The following is a 21928-nucleotide window of genomic DNA, read 5'->3' as shown; positions in this document are numbered from 1 at the left end:
GAATTGCAGAATTCCAAATTTTCCACCGCATAAAGTTAGAGGCCCTAGCAATCATACTGAGGGTACATGAGTGCCCGAGCCCCTGTGCCACTCTTCATCGTTACACTCGGCCACGACTGAGAGCATACAGAGCTCTCAAGTTTTTAGTCGTTTCAAAAACGAATCAGCAGGGTCTGACTGTAATTACAAACCGAAAGCTCTTTTTACCTACTGCTAGGCAAAGCCACGGGGGTGGAAGGTACACGGTGAAAATCAAGTAAAAGCCATGTGCCTCACCACTATGAGACTTGTCAAGAGGACTCCCTACAACCTAATGCGCACCTGTCCAATGGCAATGGCCCTGTGATGGTCATCCAGAGTGACCTTGAGTCCACCAATGTGCGGCCACTCTGCAGCCCCTGTGGCTGCCTTGGTGTCTCCATTTAGAACTGCCACACACCAGGCTAGGCTGTTCCTGTGCTGTGTCCTGAACAAGCACCGTAGGGTGGGTGCCGCGTCACCTGTCACCTGCAAAGGCGGCTTCCGGCAGATCCAATGAGGCTTGTCCGTGTACAAAGTGCGCCAGTATAGGGCTGGGTGGTGCTGGCCAGGGACCTGCAGTGTACAAGAGGTGGCATTTAGCATGTTCACTACTACTGTGTCACTTTTACTGGTCTGGTGCATCACACAATCACAAGGAGTTTGGCTACCAATTCAAGTTTCTTGAATGTGCGGAAACAGCCCCACGATGCAATATTAAAACGACAAGAATTTTTCGTCCAAGTTTTTCTCGAACAGACATCTCGAAGAGACAATGAAGTTTTTGCAAATGAAGACAAATAAAAATTTCAATCGTAGAGTTTTGAGTCAAAACCATGACGAGATTATGGGACATGCTACTGTGGGGAACCATGAAATTAACTTTGACCAGCTCAGAATCTTTGGCATGCACCTAAAATCAATGTATACAGATTCCTCGCCCCATCTCAATGCAGCCACCGTGACTGAGAATCGAATCTTCAAACCCTCGCCCTCCTTGTTGCACTTAGCAGCGCAACAACAAGGGCGCTATCCTATCAAAGCAGGTCATAAAAGAAGACATACTTGGGGAAATTTTACCATGTTCCAAGCACATACATTTTCTGACTACATGGCACCCCACACATTTATATATTCAAATGCATTATGTGTTGTCTTGAGGTGTCGAACGTCTATTTTGTTCATTGGCCATTTATGTGCAGTGTCACAGAGTTTTGATTTCTTGGTCAAAAAAACATGGTTGATCCCTCCGTCATAGGAATCGGAATAACACGAAAGTAAAACGTGTCCTTACAGAAGTAGTTGAGTGTTTGTTATACATTTATATGAGAGAGTTTGCACAACGTATATAGATGTCTAGCAGCTATAGCACCGTTTAACGTCAATGCACCCACTGTAATGCTTAGTGGTTCATCTCCATCCCGACGACTGATGCACACGTTCAATGATTAAACAAACTCTTGTGGTAGCTGTAGAAGTTAACGGTGAAAGCGTAATCAGAGAACAAGGTGTGATAGCCAGAAGAGCGTCGCATATTGTACGCAGAACTTGGTCGCCATCCCGCGGCAAGCTAAAGTGTGATTGAACACCACGGCCGGACTAGAGGGAAACGCAAAGCGCGTCGTGCCGCCCTTGTAGCCCGGCCACGATTTTTCTCGGGGGGAGCGTAAGCGGGGAATGCGGTGCTACAGCCAGGTGAGGCAGGCGCGCGTCGCAGAGGTATTTTTGGTTTGGATTGCTTGGAGCGAGACAGACACTTTTACGACGCTTGGGCTCAGATCGCCACCTCACGGTGTGTTAAGGCACTGACAAAATTGCAATTCTATTGAAAACGCGCCGAATGGGACGAACGTTTAGCAACAAGCGTTGCAGGTGCTAATCGTGGAGGCCACAGTAATGACGAATCACTTTATCGGTAATAGAGGGCAACAACACCCCGCCGACCGAGAGCACTGTGAGAGGAGAGTGCGAGATATAAAAGGCGCGTTTGTAAAGTGTCTAGAGTCTGTGCCTGTGGTGCAGTGGATAGCGTGCCCGACATCTGTTCTTGCGGACCGAGCCGTCGTGGGTTCGATGCCCGTTGAGAGAACTTTTTTTTCTTTGCCATCTGATGGTGTACATTTTTTCGTCATTTCCGTGACGGAAATCCATCAATGAAGTCTTGGTGGACCCCGGCATAGAACACTTTTGCGTTAAAAAGTGTCTCCTTCGCAGGTGCTGCTGCACCATGCAAATGTCCTAATATTTCTTTCAGTTTCTGTACTGCACTCACCGCTCTGCTGCTTAGTACTGAAACTAAAATTGTAATATTCTCACAAACACACATACACAAAATGCAGTGGAATGGGAAAAGTTTACGCCTGAGCCATGCCACTTCCATAAGTGAACAATGCAAACCTTGACTGAACATAATGTGCAATACAGCGAAGTTTCTCACTGCACATACAACTTCATTGTGCCAAGGTTCAACTGTAGCAGGGCTGGGCAAAGATACCGCATTTACTCGATTCTACCGCGCCCTCGATTGTAACGCACACCTGTTTTCCACGACCAAAAAGAAAGAAAAAACGTACAACATCGATTTAACGCGCACCCATTTTTCGTGGGAGAAATGAACAAAAGTACGTAGGAGTCCACCTTCACACATTCAGAAGAACAGGTATTTGGGTTTTAAAGAACTACAGTTTAAAAAAAAAAAACACAAAATCAAACAGCAGGCCTTGCCGCTGAAACTGTCACCACTACAGCGGCGATATGAGTCGCGTAATGGATCAGTCTTCGTCGCTGTCTGACAACTCCTTGTCACTGTCAACGCTCTTCGAGTTCGGCAAACCGGCCCTGCTTCTGTCCACAGAAACCTTTTCGTGAAGCTTTGCTGTAAAACAATCTTCTGCTTCTGTTAGCACCAGTCTCGCACAAACGTTTTGGCAACTCCGAACGACCGCGATGCGGCCCTATTTCCGTCCGTCTCTGCACATGTAATAACTTTTCTTTGAAATGTGACATCGTGGTGCACTCGTCGAGTATTTGGAGGGGGCACTTCCATGACGCCGATGCGAATGCAGAACGAGATGACAAACTCCTCAGCACACGTACGAACTGAAACAATGACAGAAATGGCCGAGGCCCGTAGGAGGCGGCCATTTTGAAATGCCGATGGCAATACGATAACCGTTTTTTCGGTACTCGATTCTAACGCGCATGCGATTTTACGACTCATTTTGCCGAAAAAAAGGTGCGCATTAGATTCGAGTAAATACGGTACATTGAAATCGCGATACGATACCAGATACTAGGGCAAGAAGTATTTGAGATACAGGTACAAGATAAATCTGTAATAATTGTATCCGATACGATACTTCCCAATTGTATCTTAAGATACTTCGATACATATGCAAATTTTCTATTATAGACCTATATAATGAAGCAGCAAAGGCCTATGTAGAACTGTGTTTAATTTTAACAAACCACCTATTTGTGTCACAAGATACAAACTTTCTTGCTCAAGGTGTATTAGTTTTAATTCCTAAACAACCTACAGTAATACCTCGTTAACTCGAAGTAGTAAAAACCAGAAAAAATTTCGAGATAAGCAGATTTTCGAGATAAGCAAAGTTGGGCAAATTCCATTGAGAAGTTCAGTTCTATCTAGAAACGTTATCCCTACTGACCAGTTTCTTAACAGGAGCGCCAAACTGACTCTTTGTAAAGGTTTTGAAGAAAAATAATGACATACCAGCGCTATTAACCAGCTGTGTTTTTCGGCACTGCCTTTTTATTTAGTGCAGAGAGACCGACTAAGGCTGGTCTGCCTCTCAGTAACACTTGCACCTAGCAAAGCTTTCTCGAGTTGCTTAACACATCGCATGTGCCGATCATCCGCGCTGCTGCACTCAAATTTATTTCGCATCAAGCGAAGCATGTTTCTTGTTTCGGCGGATGTCGTCACCCCTCGAGTAGCTGCGTCGACGCTGCCGCGATCACTGTGCGTGACGCCACGTTGTTTGGCTTAAGAAAATGGTCAAACCAGCCGATGTTGCAGGCTAGGTCAGTTTAGCCCACCGCTAAGTCCAGAGAATCGGCCTTATCTGTCGATGTGACTGGAAGGGGCTCCCCTCGCACGATGCCACACATTCAGCGCCGTTTTGACGTCCGGAAACTTCGAGCCTCGAATCCATTTCTTTGATTAGGGCTACCTTTCTTTGCAGCATCAGTGACTTGCTTTGCTTTGGTGGCGTTATCCTCGCCACATCGCACGGCCGACGAAAAAATCCGCGCGACGTGCCTTGCGTAAATAAAATGCCGAAATCTCATCTCTGACGGTAAACAAAACGTGTACAGCTCAGACCACTTATAACGTAACCGCTTACAGTGCAGTACCGGCTATAATGCGGTTTTTTCTGACTCCCGTTTACTCTCCCATAGAACTCTATGTATACGCATACCGCTTACTGTGCAGACCCCGGAGATGAAAGACCGGTTATAATGCGGCTGCCGGAACATTGTCAGAGATGCGAGGGTGCGAGCGTGCTTCTCAGCGGAGATGCGCCGGCGGGGGAGAGAGCGGCGACGGCATTACAAAGGAGGAGGGGACGCGGAACGAACAAACAAGGAGCGGGGGGAGAAAAAAAAAAGGGATGGCTGTGGGGGACAGCAGCCCGGCGCAGGTGCGTGGTGTGAGGAGGGGGAGCGGTTGCGCGGCCGACGGAGAAGCCTTTGCCCCCTTCGGCCGCTTGACATGCGCGCTTCGTCGTAGAGCGCAGATATCGCGCGTGCAACCTCGACTCCCCCGCAAGTAACAATGCTTTGAGACGCGATTGAGCTTTCGCCTTTGCCACCAACAGGCGGACTTACAAGCTTGAAAGACTTTTTCAGGATAGTTGCCGCGGCTGTTCTCCCGATCGCGAACCGAAACTTCGTTTCACGCGTGATGCCCTCGGTTTAGCTCGCGAGTGCGATCTCTTCTACTCCCGACCTCCGTGTTGCCTAGGGCAAGCTTCTCGCGGTGGCATGCGAAGTTGCAACGCGCACGCTAGGCCTAACGAGCGCTAGCTGCCATGTCGGCGGCCGCAGACTACAGAATATGCGGTTTGGTGCCGAGTCAATGAAACATTTTGCAGTTGTTGCATTTAGAAGGGGTGACTTACATCTTTAACGAAAACGCGTTTTCGACATCGCGGACGCGCAGTGTGTTACCGCGGCGACTTCCCGTGACGGCGCATTTTTTCCGCGTTCGTTATTTCGGCACTGCAGGTCGGCGGACGCTAACAGTTCAACATTTTCAAATGTAAGCAGATGCAAACTTACGCCCCAGTCGCATGCCGCGATAGTCGGAATCGCGCGCCTGCCTGTTGGTCATGTTTTGTACACGTGCAACCTTTCAAAAATGTTGTTTTGGTTATAGTGCGGTACCGCTTATAGTGCGGATATCCGCGACTCCGGCGACTTACGTTATAAGCGGTCTATGCTGTACGACCCGAGCTATTTTGCAGGGCCTGCTTATGTGCACGTCTATAGAGCATCACATGACAAGACACAGGGTTGCTCAACAAAGTTGGTATGCCGCTAGGTTCCGACTTTACTTTCAGGAACAGTGTCGTCGTAAACGCGGCAGCCTCGCGCGAACCTTGTGAAACGTATGACATTTTGCCGCTAGTATTTTGTGAAACAGTTAAGCGGCGAAGTTTCGGTTCCATTATCAGTCGAGATTTCGAGATAACCGAAAGTGGGCACGGAAATACTTCGAGATAAAGGGCAATAAATACATTGCACCTATGGGAAATTGTTCGTGTCGCGTGGTTAGTGCCGCAGGGGCACGGACACACAGAGACTGACGCGTACACGCTGCTCGCTCGGACGAAAGTGTAACCCAGACTTTTTTGGGGCACGAACATATATATGATGCATGGCAGTAACAGGAGGCGCCACACTCCAGTGGCGGCCTAATCAAAAGGCTGAATTGTGGCGACCTCTACATCTCCCCCCTTGAGAAAGTCTGATGGGAGGATGGAGGACACCAAACACATCACAATGTCACAAGTTCAAACGGCACGGCGGAACAACGCGCCGGCCGTAACGTGTTCGTGTAACACCATCACTACGGTCCCTGGCTGCAGGGGAATGTTGCAAAGGCTGCCCTTGGGGGACCGCAGGTTCCACGCTGTTGGCAGGCTGAGGTTCCTGAAGGAGAACTTGCTGCAGTGGCGATGGTTCTTGTGCAGCTGTCGGCAGCGATTCCCCACTGGAGGCAGAAGGCACGAAGGCACTAGGTGACGGCGGTTGCGCTGTAGAACACCACCTCGGTCTGTTTCAACCACGTAGCTTCTTGGCCTTTGCCCCGGGCTGAGGACCGTAGCTTGCACTTGGTCAGGGCGCACCCACACACGCTGACCCGTTTGGAGAGGTGGCAGGTCTCGAGCTCCGTGATGCCTATTGTAGTCGTCGGTCTGCTTACGCTTGTAGGCTACATCCTTGGCGACGACATCTTTCCTAGGCAGCCAGTTGGGACGTAGCTGGGAGTTTTGCTTCGGGACTCTGGTTCTCAGCTGACGTCCCATCAACAGCTGGGCTGGACTGAAGCCATCGACTCCCGGAGTGTCCCGATAACTGAGCAGAGCGAGGTGAGGGTCTTTGGACTTCCGGAACAGGTCCTTGACTGTTCGTACCATCCTCTCTGCCTCTCCGTTTGACTGGGCGTAGTGTGGGCTACTGGTCGCATGGTTGAAGCCATAAGACACTGCGAATGCCGCAAACTCTTGCGACGAAAACGGTGGACCGTTGTCCGACCTGACGTCTTGTGGGATTCCGTGGCGTGCGAAGATGCTTTTGAGAGCATCGATGACTGCCCGAGCTGTAGTGCTTCTCAGGGTCACCACCTCGGGAAACTTCGAGTAGTAGTCCACCACCAGGAGGAACGTCTGGCCATTGAGATGGAACAAGTCCATTCCGAGAAATTCCCAGGGCGTCCAGGTAGAGCTGTGGAGACTAGGGTTCCGCAAGGTTCACCCGGGTGGATGCGCACTGTTCGCAGTTGGTGACGAGAGAGGCGATGTCTGCTGAGATACCCGGCCACCAAACTGACTCCCGAGCTAGGGCTTTGGTTCTGTTGATGCCCTGATGGGCTTCGTGCAACAGCGTCAAGACCGCTGGCCGAAGAGATGATGGGATGACAATCCGGGGACCTTTCAGCAGGATACCGTCGCAGACAGAGAGCTCGTCTGCCACGGAGGCGTACTTTGACACATGCAGAGGTAGCTTGGTCTTTCGTGGCCAACCTTGCTGGCAGAAGGAGATGAGGGCCTTGCACTCTGCATCGGATTCTTGTGCCTGTCGTACATCTTCAGGGCGGAGTGGCAAGACTTCTGACATGCACCTGACTACTTGTGCTGCGAAGAGTTCCACCGTGTCCACAGGAGTGGATGCCTTGTGGGTGATACGTGATAAGGTATCTGCTGTTGCTAACAGTTTTCCTGGCACGTGCAGCATGCGAAACTGGTACTGCATTGTCTTGAGCCGTAGTCTCTGAATACGAGGCGGCAACATATCCAGTTCCATCTTGCCCAGAAGTGAGACGAGAGGCAGGTGGTCTGTCTCGACGTCGAAGGTGATGCCACGGACAAACTCGTCGAACCTTTGGATAGCCCATGTCGTTGCCAAAGCTTCTTTTTCGGTCTGGCTGTAACGCTGTTCGGTACTCGTCATTGACCTCGAAGCGAATGCGACTGGGCGACGCTCTCCCGAGGGTTGAGTCTGCAGCAGTACTGCGCCGAGTCCGAAAGAGCTTGCATCTGCGGATACTGTCGTGGCATACGACGGGTGGTACTTGGCCATGCACCTGTCTGACGTCAAGAGTTCTTTGACCTTCTTGAATGCTGCCTCTTGCTCATGCTGCCACACCCAGCTCGCAGACTTGTTCAGCAAGGCTCTGATGGGTGCTGTGACGTCCGAGATGTGTGGCAGGAATCTGGCAAGATGATTCACCATTCCAAGCAGTGGTCTAACACCCGCGACGTCTGTGGGAGCTTCCATAGCTTTGACTGCTTCAACCTTGCTTGGATCCGGCCTGATACCCTTAGCTGAGACGAGAACACCAAGGAAGGAGACCTCAGATACCCCAAAGCGACACTTGTCCTCGTTCAATGTGATGCCTGCTTTTGCAAGGCGAGATAGCACCAGGCTCAGTCTGGCGTCATGCTCCTGGCGGGTGCGTCCAAAAACCAGAATGTCATCTATCATGTTGGCGACCCCTTCTTGGCCCTCCAGGATTCTTGCCATCTGTTTCTGGAAGTACTCGGGAGCGGAGGTGATGCCAAAGGGGAGCCGGCAAAAGCAGTATCGGCCATATGGGGTGATGAATGTCGTCAGCTCTTGGGAATCGGCAGAAAGCTTCACCTGATGGAAGCTTGCGGTCGCATCCAGCCTTGAAAAAACTGTTGCGTCACCGAGGAGGCCAAGGACTTGCTCAACCGTTGGCAAAATATGCCGTTCACGGAGGACGACTTTGTTGAGTTGAGTCAAGTTGACGCATAGCCGGTAGGAACCATCGTCTTTCCTGACGACAACGAGGCCAGAGCACCATGGAGTTGGCTTGTCGATCCTGCGGGTCACTCCCGCGCTTTCCAATTTGTCCAGCTCGCGGCGGACAACCTCGAGCAGCGGGATGGGGATCCTGCGGGGGACGCTTAGCGAGAAGGGCACGGCATCGGGTTTCAGTCGAATAACGTATTCGTCTTTGAGAGTGCCCAATCCTTTGAAGATCTCGGCGTGCAGCGTTGCTTTGGGAGTCTTGAGTTCGTCAAGAAATTTCACAACTTTCAGGGCTTGGAGCGCTGGCAGTCCTAAAAGAGGCACAGTGAGTGAGTGGATTACGTATAGGCGCTGGCTGCTTGTTTTTCCTTGCCACCGAAGTCGTGCCAGATACGAGCCTAGCACGCGAAGTGGCTGTCCTCCAGGGCCAGTGAGCAGACTGTCGACTTTGTCGAGCTTGGCAGGCAGCGTAGGGAAGTCGCTGGGTACAGCAGATACTTCGGCGCCGGAGTCGACTTTGAACTGCGCTGTGTAGTTGTCAACGGTCACGTCGACGAACTTTGCAGCGGCGGGCGTGCCCACGGCATGCAGGTGAACGGAGCCGAGCTTGTTCTGCTGGTGCTTCCGCGAGCGGCAAACTTCGGCGAAGTGGCCTTTCTTTTTGCAGAAGTTGCAGGCGGAGCGTCGAGCCGGGCAGTCCGAACGTCGGTGAGGCGCGCGGCCGCAGAATTCACATGTGGACGGCTCGCGAGCGCACTCGGCTGTCCGCTGCGACGTAGTAGGCTTAGCTCCAGAGCGGCGACTAGAGGCGAACTTGCTGGCTTTCGCGGCGTCGAGGTTGAGCTCGCGTGCGTGCTCGGTGCGGTTCTGGGTCAACTCCTTCTCTTTGTCGGCGTCTTCGGACTGACGGGATTGTGTCCATGCCTCCTTGAGCGTCAGCTTAGAGTTTCGGCCCAGCTGATCCGAGAGGCGAGAGTCGCGGAGGCCGACGACGAACCGGTCGCGTACGAGCCTTTCCTCGACAGCAGCTGACTGGTAGTTGCAGCGCTTCACCATTCTGCACAGTTCCGCGTAGTACGTGTCGACGCTTTCGCCGGGTAGCTGAACACGCCTGTGGAACCGCGACGACTCGTAGAGCTCGTTGGCCGGGTGCACGAAGTGCTCAGTGAAGCGGGCGGCAACAACTTGGTACGAGGCGAGCGACTCGGCGTCGAGCGAGAACGTCTCGAGGAGCGGACGTGCCTCCAAGCCCATGCAGTACAGTAGCGAGCGTACCTGCACATCTTCCGACGCTTTTGTCAGTCCTGAAACCGCGGTGAAGTCTTCGTAGCGGCTGAGCCATGTCGACCATGTTGCCGGGTTCGCGAGGTCGAACGGTGCCGGTGGCTGAAGGTTCACGCCGTACAGTTTTGGCGGCTCGCCGTTCTCGAGGTCCATCGTGCTGCCGTGCCGTCGTGGTAAGGCCTAGGGCTGGGGGGCGTTATTCCTACGCTCCGAACTTACTGTCACGCGATGTCATCCCACTTCTGACACCATGTCGCGTGGTTAGTGCCGCAGGGGCACGGACACGCAGAGACTGACGCGTACACGCTGCTCGCTCGGACGAAAGTGTAACCCAGACTTTATTGGGGCACGAACATATATATGATGCACGGCAGTAACAGGGGGCGCCACACTCCAGTGGCGGCCTAATCAAAAGGCTGAATTGTGGCGACCTCTACAGTTCGGTACCGCGGAAAACTTCCGACTTAGCCAATTTTTCGAGATATGCGAGTTCGAGTTAACGAGGTATTACTGTATTAGGGTTTGTTTGGCTGCTTAACATGACAGCTCTTTAACCGCTGCGCTGTTAGTGGTTTTTGCGTGACACTTCTGTAATTTATGGGTGTCGCGGCTCTACTTGGCGACCAGCTAGTAGGTTGCCATCTGCTTGCAAGAACGTCATTAAGAAGCCTACACACAATTACGCAAATACCGCTGTGCAGTCTTACCTTGTCCGCAAGCGTATTTTTGTTTTCATAATACCGCATCCACCGACAGGTGTAGAGCAGCAACAACGTTGGTAGCGATATTGTTTGTGAGGCATCGTGTGAAGACGATGAACTACAGAGTCGGCGCTCATAATTAATTGAGAACATAAAACAGCAGTGATTTTTCATATTTTACTTATCTGCTGGTGTAAAGCGTTCGCTGGGAGCCTATTCACTAACGTGCATTCTTCTACCACTTCTTCGGGAGAACCTGAGCCGCCAGGAAACGCCTCAGACGTGTTCTAGAGGCACAAAGCGCCTCAAGTTATCACTGCTATTCACACTATTGCTACTTCTGGCTCTGCTACCTACAGATTTGTGACAATAAGAATACTTTAAGGTGACCTAGACAAAGGAAAACCAATATATTTAAGTGAAATAGCAAGGTGGTTCCGTACTAAACCATCAAACACCAAGTACAAATTTGCATCTCCTAGCGTACGCCATCGCCGCCAGCAAATAAATAGAGTGCCACAGCAAATATTGCCTAAAGTACCCACCGCAAAGCCTTTTCTTTCTTTTTGCCAAAGTGGAGAAAAGATCCTGGCACACTCGCACGACCGCCCGATAGCGCGTAGTGGCGACGCCGAAGAGCATTTCGAAACTATTGCAGGGTCCGGGATACGCGGTGAACGCAGTGACCGACATAGCGACAGAACGGGCAGTGTCTGCTTTCCGCGGTATATGTGCGTGCGTCTAACCGCGATCTGCTACTAAACGAAAACTGACACAGTTCCAGTGAAACGCGGTACGGCCGCGTGGCGCCGATCGTCTCCCGGCTAGTTGCGCTCAGCGCGTCGCCTACTCGCCTCACGCCGTCGCTACCGGGCCGCTTGCTGTGCCGCACGCGCGCATTTATCGTGGGAATGTTGTTCGTACCCACTTCGCTCCAGATCGTGCAAAGATGCGGCGAGTAGCTTGTTCGGTTAACGCAGCGATGACGAGCTTCATGCAAGCGATGCGCACTCCGCGATGCTCTATTGGTCCTGGCCGCGGACGGAGGCGCGTTGGGTGGTCGCCTAATAAAAGCGTGCAGTATGGTTAAAACTGCGCTACGCTTGCTGTATCGTACACGTGCGTTTAGTGTGATAGCGTCAATGCAGCGAGGTCTCTCGGCGCCCGCGACCCGCAACCACGGTGCCCGCAACGCTAACTACGCAACAGCGACCTGCTTTCGCTTCTACAACGCGGTGCGCGCCTGATGACGGCTTAGTAGCGTTTGCTGTCGGGCTAGTTGGTACATGGCTGAAGTTCTTCGTCCCTGTCCGAGCATTTGTGCCATTAATTCAACTTCAGCCTTGAAGACGGCCGCGAGCAACGAAGCGGCAGCGATCGGCTGCCCAGCGCGTTCAGGTTGTCGCCTAATGAAAGCGTGCAGTAGGCTTAAAATGTAGCGCTGCGCTGCACGCGTGCCCGAGCAGATAGCTGAAGATACTTATTGTGATAAGGTTGTCGGCGATTAGTCATGTCGGCGCATTCGTCGGTGGCCGCCACCTCGCCTTCGTTCTTTCCCGATGCTTACCCGCAAAGGCGTCGCCGCAATCGCGCGGAAGTCGGAATCGGGGATCGACTGATCTGCGCACTTCACAAAAAGGCGGAAGACCTTTGGCGGCACATTCTGGCATCGGGAAGTTGAGCGACGCAGTAAAATATTATGGCACAAAAAGTTATCGCGGTACGCAGGGTACGCACTAACCAGTAGGCATAGGGCGAACCACTACGGCTTAAGCGGTCAGCGAATGCATTGGGCTCTATGGGACTCGGTCGGGGATTCGTCGCAACTACGTTTTAACCGTTAGTACGTTTAAAGCGGGTACGTATTGAGGAGGTTTGACTGTATTGTGATAAGGTTGTCGGCAATAAGTCATGTCGGCGCATTCGTCGGTGGCCGCCACCTCGCCTTCGTTCTTTCCCGATGCTTACCCGCAAAGGCGTCGACGCAATCGCGCGGAAGTCGGAATCGGGGATCGACTGGTCTGCGCACTTCTCAAAAAGGCGGAAGACCTTTGGCGGCACATTCTGGCGTCGGGAAGTTGAGCGGCGCAGTAAAATTTTATGGCACAAAAAGTTGTCGCGGTACGCAGGGTACGCACTAACCGGTAGGCACAGGGCGAACCACTACGGCTTATGCGGTCAGCGAATGCATTGAGCTCTATGGGACTCGGTCGGGGATTCGTCGCAACTACGTTTTAACCGTTAGTACGTTTAAAGCGGGTACGTATTAACGAGGTTTGACTGTAGCTTGCTGAATCATAGGAATACAAATGTAATGTTTATTAGACTGCTATAAAAGCGGAGCCAAGACTGGAACCACAGACGTTAATCTGATATGACGCCTGTATCGTAGGAGTACACATCGCCAGTGTATCATGTAGTGTTTATTGCTTTCTTGCAAAATTAGATAGCCAGCAACACAACCACAATTGAATTTGCACCGACATTACGCCTGCATAGGCTGTTTTTACAAACCAGTTTATAGACTTGGCGTGGCTCCGTGGTAGAATACCTGATTGCCACGCAAAATGCTTGGGTTCGATTCCTGCTGGGATCCTAATTTTCATTCTTTACATTCGTCGGGTCAACGCTGATGTCGGTTTTTCTTAACGCTCTCGCATTTAAGGGGGGATGCGGGTCTTAGAATAGTAAAAAATGGACAGAAAATCAGTTTTGAGAAAAACGCATTTTAGGCATGTTTGCACCCCTAAGCAGCTGCCCTCAATATATTATCGCCGATTTCGCCCTGGAAATGGGTTAAAACTTATTTTTAAGACGCCACGGGAGCCGCAAAATGCATCTCAACAGGCAAAATTTGTTCAAACTTCCCGCGCGCGCCGCGGGCGCAGCAGCTGGCTGATTGCCGCCATCTTTGGCTTGTTTTGAAGCTGTTTTCTTTGTGTACATTTTGCGGCGTTTCAAAATGGCGTCGCTGCAACAGAACAGCCGCTATCGGCACTTTTCCGAAGGGTGGTTGTAGAACGCTCATTGGCCAGAGCGCGCGCGCGAGGCGAGCCCCTTCTCTCGCGCCTCCCATTGGCTGGCGCAACCTGAGGCGGCCATTTTGTTTTTGTATTTTTGTTCTGCGCTCACGACTGCCGTGTTGCCGGTGTCGTGTGCTCGTGTGTTGTTACAAGTGTCATCTTCCTCTGCTTATGCTCGCGTTCATGCGGCCCGCCGACACACAGTTACCTTATTTTGTGCTGGCACATCCGGAGATTCTCGTGTAAAGAAGACGCGCCAAGCGTACGAGGGCGCAATGCCGAAACTACTTGTCGCTATTGGAGCGTCGAGTCTACGAGAACCGCCCGGTTCCCTTTGGTCAAGCTGGAGCCATCGGATCATTAGGCAACGCTTCAGTGGCATTCGAAACCGCGTTCGTATGGCATACTATGCGGGACTGCCGAGTGCGCGGGAAATACGGCGACGGGAGGAGTGCTTGGCATCGCAGCGCGCAACGAAGCAGCGGAAGTTCAAGCCGTTGGATGTTGGTGAACGGCGGCAAGGAAAATGGCACAGAATTTATCCGCGTGGACTTATCCGATGATAAAAACGTTCTTTGGGCTTGTGCTTCGTTCCGAGTTCGGCTCAAGCAGTGACCTTTTTCAAGGCAGAGGGTATAGGCTGCTTTCAAAGCCTGTGCTTCATTATCATAGGTGCGACTCGCGCGAGAAGCATTTCTCGTAGAAGGTAGCTGGTGATAGTGGTGCTAAGATAATTAATGTCATTTGTAGTGAAATGCATTAAATTAGGGCCACAAATACTGTCGACAAGGGTGCAACGGTAGTCGCTTCAACCACGACCTGACAGAGCAACACCGAAATTGCAGAGACGCCGTGTTACACTTTGGGAAATTGATTTGTGCTCCACAGCCTTGAGAAGGTTAAAAACTGACATTGGAAGTTGCAAAAGGAGCACTTATACAGTAGTGACACCAAGCACAGACTCAAAATTACACAAACCAGCAGGGGACCCAGAGTACAGCCCTTGCCTGCTGTTGAGCCAAGTGCTATTGCTGGACAATAATAACTGATTTTTGGTTTAATAAATAACCCACGTGCTTTTTAGACTTAATCTCTCTATTTTATTTGCCTGTTGCAAAGCCACATTCATAGACAAATTTTGTATTTCTTTAGCTTGCAAGGAATTGGTACAGGCCTATGAATTGCTAAAGGTGGAGTTTATCACTCTGGTACTGGGTGCACTATGTGGCTTTATAAGAAGATTTTGCCAGTACATTGGCAGGTCATGGTCACATATTTGGTATGGCTGTTCTCGTGAAGAAGAAACCTATCAAATGATATAGCCACTAGTGCTGTGGCTGCACTTCCACAAAAGTTACAGTTGTCTGAAACTTCAAATGCGTTTTTCTCAGTTTGATATTTTTGCTCAACGCACTCAGCCTTACGGGTTTTTTTTCCATGTTGTTGCTGAGTAAAAATCACAAATTTGGTATCATTTTACTCGTATTGAAACGATCTGGGGGGTGATGCTATTTGCATTACTCTAGCACCATTTTACAAATTTTAATTAAAGATACTAATGAGAGTGAATCAGAAAAAATAACCGCCAGTGAATGTTCATCTGTTTTCTGACCTTCACAGTGCTCTCAAGGGAATAAAAATAGCATCACCCCCTACAGCATGATCTGGGCATTGGGCCCATGCACTTGCATATTGGTTTTAGTAGGTCGAAATTGCCTAAAAGCCCCGTAAGAAGCAGGCACTAATTATTTTTTCGAACCTCGAGATCTTTTGAACTAGTGCAGCTATTAAAAACTAATTACAGATTTGAAATCAGCATAAAAAACTGGTCAAGACAGTGGAGTTTGGTTCATATTGACTCAAAAATAAAGAAAAACATTTTAGGACCCACGTCCCCCCTTAAGTTACCAATGTCTGTTCTCGCCGTTCCCGGGTATATATAAACTGTCAAACACCTGTGGCGCATACCCGTACACCGGGGCCCGGGGTAAACGAGTATGTGCCACACGTGTCTGGAAGAAAGGGTTTGACGACATACGCGACAGGGATTTCCCGTTATCCATGTCACGACCCTGCAGTCATATTCGTCAAATGCTCTTACCCTCACACGCCAATTTCGGTCTCCACAAAGTTAAGGATGCGATCATCAGAGCATCCAGACGTAGGCGGCTAGCTAGCTAGCTAGCTAGAGCGTTAGCTAGACCGTTCGCAGACTGTTAAAAAATAAGAATAAAGCAGAGAACGTATTTTAGCAGCAGGTTACAAAAGACATATTACAATAAGCAGACGGGCGAAAGAGATGGCTCAAAGCTTGTGCTAAGCCGCGCAAAGCTCGATGCACAGCGAAGCTGATCGGTCTCGCGCATTGCTTTATTGCTGTATCTAGGCAGAACTTGGCAGTAGAGAGGTTGAACTTGGCTGTAGCGAGGCTTGAACTTGGCTGTAGCGAGGCTTGAACTTGGCTGTAGCGAGGTTGAACTTGGCTGTAGCGAGGTTGAACTTGGCTGTAATGGTACTGAACTTTAGCTTTAACTGTGTCTATATAATTGCTATTGCAAAAAAAAGCAAAAAAGCTGCGGGTTAAGATCGCATGAAAGCACGGCAACTGCCTGAATTACGGCACATCCTATTATGGTGGCCATGTTTCCGTTTTCCGACATCGCGCGCCGAACCGAGCAAGTGGGACCCGTGCCGGTGTCGCGAATTTCGGGCGCCGCTATGCCTAGGCTCTGAAAAGCTTTGTAATTCGGCTTTGTAGCAAAACATCCACATAAGCAGTTGCGTGGCTGATAATTGCGAGCTGCAGCCCCAAAAAATATCGGTTGACTGCCTAAAACTTGTTTCAGCAGTGCCCTCACCGGGGAAGAAAAAGAAAAAAAGCTTTCACTTGCTGTAAATGGGCCTGTTAGTTACGCTCGCTCTTGCCTGGAAATTTATTCTATTCTTCACAGAGTCCTAAATAGCATCTTTGAAGCTCGGGATCAGAGCGAGTGAGCTCTCCGATAACCGCCAACAAGCGTCGTCGTCTTTTATCTCGCCGATCGGGGTGGCTTGCACGGTACTAGCCTTGTCGACAACATCCGCTTCCTGAACGATTGCGATCGCTTGCAAGATAACTCAAGCTCGTCACATCTACTGCTACCACCTCTGCAGTTAATCATGCTTGTTGCTTGGCACGCGGCGATAACAAGACACCATATTGGGCGCCAACACACAGCACGCATGACAAAGAATACAGAACTACACGGTGTAGTCGCAGAACACCCTGACAACATTGCGCGATACGATGCGCTGTTGTTCATGGTTCCCGCATGCCACACATTAGCCGGATTGTCTCCTACTCCACCGCTCCGAAGGCGAGAAGAGCATCGAGATGAGCTCCTTCCCCACAGCCGCAGTGGCCGTTCGATTTGAAAAAATGCGTTCACAAAACCTCGAGCCGGCTTTACCGCGACTTTCTTTCCCGTTCAATAATGTTACTGTGGATTTTCCCTGATGGGAACAGAATTTCCCTGAGTTTTTCCAGACTATCGAAAATCCCTGAGAATTCCTGGTTTTCCCGGTCGGTAGACACCCCGTGAAAATCTGCTTATCTAGAAATTTTTTCTGGTTTTTACTACTTCGAGTTAACGAGGTATTACTATACTTACCAATTCACACTGTGAGTTCCAAATCTACCGGCAAGCTGGCCATTGCATGCTTTCTCTTTTACATGCCTCGCAAACTCTGCCTTGGCAGACATTGCTTGGTGCTTTGCCAATTGAAATCGCTTCAAAATGCACTATCTGGGTTTCACTACTATCCGTCAGTCAACCTGATGCAGTACAACACCGGTGAGCGCCAGGTACTCACAGACTTGGCCATACTTTAGAACAACTGTAGCGCAGTCAAGCCATAAGTGGTTGTGTGCTGCATAGTTACTGCAGGCATGATGGGGTGCCGTGGCGATGGTCTCACGATCATACCGGTACTGTAGCTTTTTTTTCTTTCTTTTTTTTTTGGAAATTGGGCTGAGGCAGTTTTTGGGAGATTTATGGCCGCGATCGTACAATCGGGAAGACTGGTCAGAAATCTGGAGTCTTTCGGGCAAATCGAGGGAGGTATGTGTAATGGAATTAACAAATCCACTCACTACACTGATGCGCTGGGTACGATGGCAGAGCCGTGCCACGTAGTAGGCCACAGGGCAGCCGCCTATGTTGCAGCGCTGACCTACTGTCCAGGAGTGGACACCTGCAAACAACAACACATTAATAGCGTTAGCTCAGCAACAGTTGTTATGGCCGAATGGTAAAGGGACTGTAAAATGTTTATCCAACAATTCCTCGTTTTCATTGTAACTGAGCAAAGACAAGCCAATATGGCCACACATTGACAGAAAACTTTAAATTGTAGGCATAATGCAACACGAAACTGTGATCTGAAATCATGCCATTATACATGGAGGAAGGAAAAGTTATTGGAGGCTTCAGAAAATACTACAGCAAAAGAGAAATTGTAGTCCTCAAAGAAATACTGGCACCGCCGACCCAAACATACATGTTTCCTCGTGGAATGACTTACAGTGCAGCACAGTTAGAAAACGGACAAAAAAAGAGAAGGACAAAAGCACTGCACCGCAACCGTAAAATACAAACCTGTGAATCAGTGCACACAAGAAATCACTAGAGCATTTTGCATAAGATTAAGTGACAACTGCACTAGTCATCCTTCAATCATACTTTCAGAAAAAGAATGTGATTACCTGGCTGCCAAGAAATTATTCATGTCGTTTAGTCACGCATGCGCAGAGATTTGTTGGCTGAATATCATACAGTTGAATCCGTTCCGAACTCAAAAATGCCATGAAAAGCAGTCCTTATATCAGTAGCGCATTGAATATGGACTTTCCCTTCAATACGTGTGCGAATTTGTGACAAAAGCATTGGTTTTTTTCTTTGCACAGTTTTTGTTACAAAGTGCTAACAACCTTTCTGGTGACAAAGTAAACATTTTTGGTTTGTGAAGCAGAACCCACTGCGTGCATTAATTAACCCTTTGAGGGTCGAATTTTTTCGCGAAATCCAGTCCAAAAATGCGTAATTTGTTTATTGCTGAAATAAATTCTTCAGACGATTCTATTTCGGAAAAAAATTGTCTAAAATTTTTTTTCGTGACCGTAAAGTGACAAAAAAATCATTTTTGTTGTTACATACACATGGTTTATTCGTAGTAAAATCAAGCAAAATCCTAAAAAAAAAATTCAACAGCTTTTTATAAATAAAAATTATGCATTGTATTATACATAGCTCACAGACATACAAAAATAAGCGCACCAGAGTGCTTTTCCGGTTAAAAATGTTCGTGCTCTATCACTAAAAACTTTTCAGCGTTAGTCTTTGAAGCATGGCTCGCCGCGCACGCTTTTCAAATGTCGCTCCTTGATCGTCATCGGAGTCTGAACTGGTCACAAAATCCTTGTCACAAACTGAAATCCAATGAATCACATTCCGATTCGGCCCTTGGGCATAGTCCACATCGGAAGAATCGCTGCTCGACTCACCGGCAGCAGAGCAACCGGCGCGCGCTTCCATAGCGTGCGAACTGCGTCTGTGAGCGCACGGAAGAATACTCTATGGTTGTGCGCCCGTTCGGAAAGCAAAATGAGTGAAAAAGCTAACACTAATCCGTCGTATTATCGCCAATAAGACGTAGTTAGTTTTTCCGAGACCCTAAAACAGGAAACGCAGTCACGGCGGCGTCGTTTGTGTAATTTAGCGCCGCATGGAAACAGATATAATCGTGCCCCGGGGAGCAATAAACGAGATAGTAACGAGCGGTCACCCTTTGAGAGATTAGAAATCAAACAGCCATCTGCTTCGCAGATGCAAAAAGCGAAAACCACCCGAAGGACGAAACCGAAACCAGCCGCACCGCGTGCGTGCATTCTGATGCACTATTTAAAGCCACCGCGCCTCTTTGGAAAGCAAAAAAAAAAAAAAAAAGACGGAGAGACATCGGCGCATGAAAAAAATTGCCGTATTCCCAAACAAGAGAACTGATCGAAAAAGGCGCGCGTTTTAAACCAACCGCGCCGCGGGCGCGCTCGGTCGCGCAACCGATAGCCGGCGCACCGTTTTGCGAAGGATAAAAAAAGCAACAACGGAGAGACATCGGCGCATGAAAAAAATTTCATGTATATTCCCGAAGCGTGGCAGCACATGCAAAACATGCGAAATGGTCAAAAAAAGCGCGCACTTTAAACCAGCTGCACCGCGAACGTGCTCGGATGGGCAAGCGATAGCCGGCGCGCCGTTTTGGGAAGCAAAAATGAAATACAACGGAGAGACATCGGCGCATGAAAAAAATTCCACGTATTCCCGAAGTGTGGCAGCACAGACTAATCAAGAGAAATGATTGAAAAAAGCGCGCGTTTAAAAAATAAACGCTATGCCGTACATGTACGGCGAAAACACTTTGGTACCAGTAAGCTTCTGCCGTACATGTACGGTGAAAACCCTCAAAGGGTTAAACTGCCTTTGCAATGAATTGATCTGCCACTACCGAGAGAGTGCACAATGCCTGCGAAGAAATTCTCCCAGGCATCTTCAAAATCTCCACTTGCCATTATGGCTTTTAAAGCTACACAACAGCTACACATTAACACAGCTAAGCGTGCCCACACTCTGCAGAGCACCGGTGTGTCCGGCCCAGCTGTGCATGGAAGCCAAGCGGTGCAGGCGCACAGGGACCCTGGGGAGGTGCTTCGTGTCGTCTGCTACAGCACTGGTACAGGGTCGTCCACTCTTGGTACGAACACGGCGCCGCGTGGCTGCGCTCCGCGGGGCGCCGGTGCTAGCGGTGCGGCCGCGCATCGAAGCTGATCGGCACAGGCGCACAAGAGCTTGGAGGCGGGGCTTCGTTTCGATTGAAAAGCGCGGGAGCACGCCGTGCGTGTTTTGCCGTGAAGCAAAAAACGTAAAGCGCCTGAGAAACCACGAAGCGTTGCAGGAAAGCGCGCTTCGCTCAGCACAACGTGTTGTGTAGTTACGGTATTTGAGAATTGAGCGGTCCCTCTTTTTTCAATACCATAGTACCATTTTAATGTATACATCGACGCACAGATGGACAGATTGACGAACGGACGGACAGATGCGCGGACAGTCGGACGGACAGATGGACGGACATAGTACGGTCTATTTTTAAGCCATATTCGCGCTATGAATGCTCTATCTACGGTATATGTAACACCCAGGCCCGTAGCCAGGAATTTTTTCAGGGGGGGGGGGCACTTGCTGAAAACGTTGACTATTTCAGAAAAACACATATTCTCATTATTTATTTACGGTAAAAACACCTACTCCAGCCCCGACTTGGACGCGGCCAGCGGCTTCCGCGGGTCCCCGACAGGGGTTCCCGCGAAAGCTCCTCAGGATCAAATAAAGTTCATTGTCTGTTCACCGAAATTGCGGGGGGGGGGGTGCCAGGGCCCCTACCCCCCCCCCCCCCCCCCGCCCTGGCTTCGGGCCTGGTAACACCTGTGTGTCGGTCCGACGGGGACGTACGCCGACGACGGCGACAACGGACATCGTGAGAGAATAAGGAGCTCCCCTCCTAAAAAGAGGGGCCGCTCAATTCTCAAATACCGTGACTACATAACACGTTGCTCTGAGCGAAGCGCGCTTTCCTGCAACGCGTCATGGTTCCTGAGGTGCTTTAAGTTTGCTTCATGGCAAAACACGCACGGCACGCTCCCGCGCTTTTCAATCGAAACGAAACCCCGCCTCCGAGCTCTTGTGCGCCTGTGCCGATCAGCTTCGATGCGCGGCCGCACCGTTAGCGCTGGCGCCCCGCGGAGCCCAGCCATGCGACGCCGTGTTCGTACCAAGAGTGGACGACCCTGTTCACTGCTCTTGCTCTGCAGTGAGCTACACTTAATAAATACGACCGAGCACACGAGGTGGCATCACGGGAAAGAGTGCTTCACTAAGTGGATCATTTTCAGATTCCTTTTGTCGTTTATGTTCTGAGAAGCTTGTTTTTATTTATGCATATTCACTAAACAGGCTGTTCATAACCTGTACACCAGCGCTGCTCCAGTTAGTGAAGACAGAAGGCCTGCATCCGAAATCTGTGTGCTGTGCTCGGTGATCTAGGATATCTTCGCCGCAATTAATTGGAGTGACACACTGAAGGCAATCTGTATCTGTGCAGGTGCATAATCATTGTAAATGATCGCATTTGTAATGCAATATTTTGACACAAATGTCTCGTTTTCAAAGTCACAAATCCGCATGCAGCGAGAATAACGAAGTTTAGGCAAATCCATGAGCTACTCATCATTCCTATGCTGGCTACTTTCCACACCTAGCAGACACAGTAACTTTTGTAAGAAAC

The 21928-nt window shown here is 49.9% G+C and overlaps 1 protein-coding gene across 1 annotated transcript in view; it reads right to left on the bottom strand.

Moving 5' to 3' along the window:
* Positions 1–21928, bottom strand: part of LOC119372600 (mitochondrial tRNA-specific 2-thiouridylase 1) — a 72681-nt gene that overhangs the window by 10080 nt on the left and 40673 nt on the right. The window contains exons 6-7 of the mRNA XM_037643080.2: positions 17685–17785; positions 322–594 (exon numbers count right to left, since the gene is read on the bottom strand). Coding sequence (XP_037499008.1) covers positions 322–594; positions 17685–17785 — 374 coding nt within the window. The remainder of the gene's footprint in view (positions 1–321; positions 595–17684; positions 17786–21928) is intronic.

This window comes from Rhipicephalus sanguineus, chromosome 10, assembly GCF_013339695.2.
Source record: "Rhipicephalus sanguineus isolate Rsan-2018 chromosome 10, BIME_Rsan_1.4, whole genome shotgun sequence".
NCBI lineage: Eukaryota > Metazoa > Arthropoda > Arachnida > Ixodida > Ixodidae > Rhipicephalus > Rhipicephalus sanguineus.
Note: the sequence above shows the minus strand (reverse complement) of the source record. Positions and strands in the feature narration are given on the sequence as shown.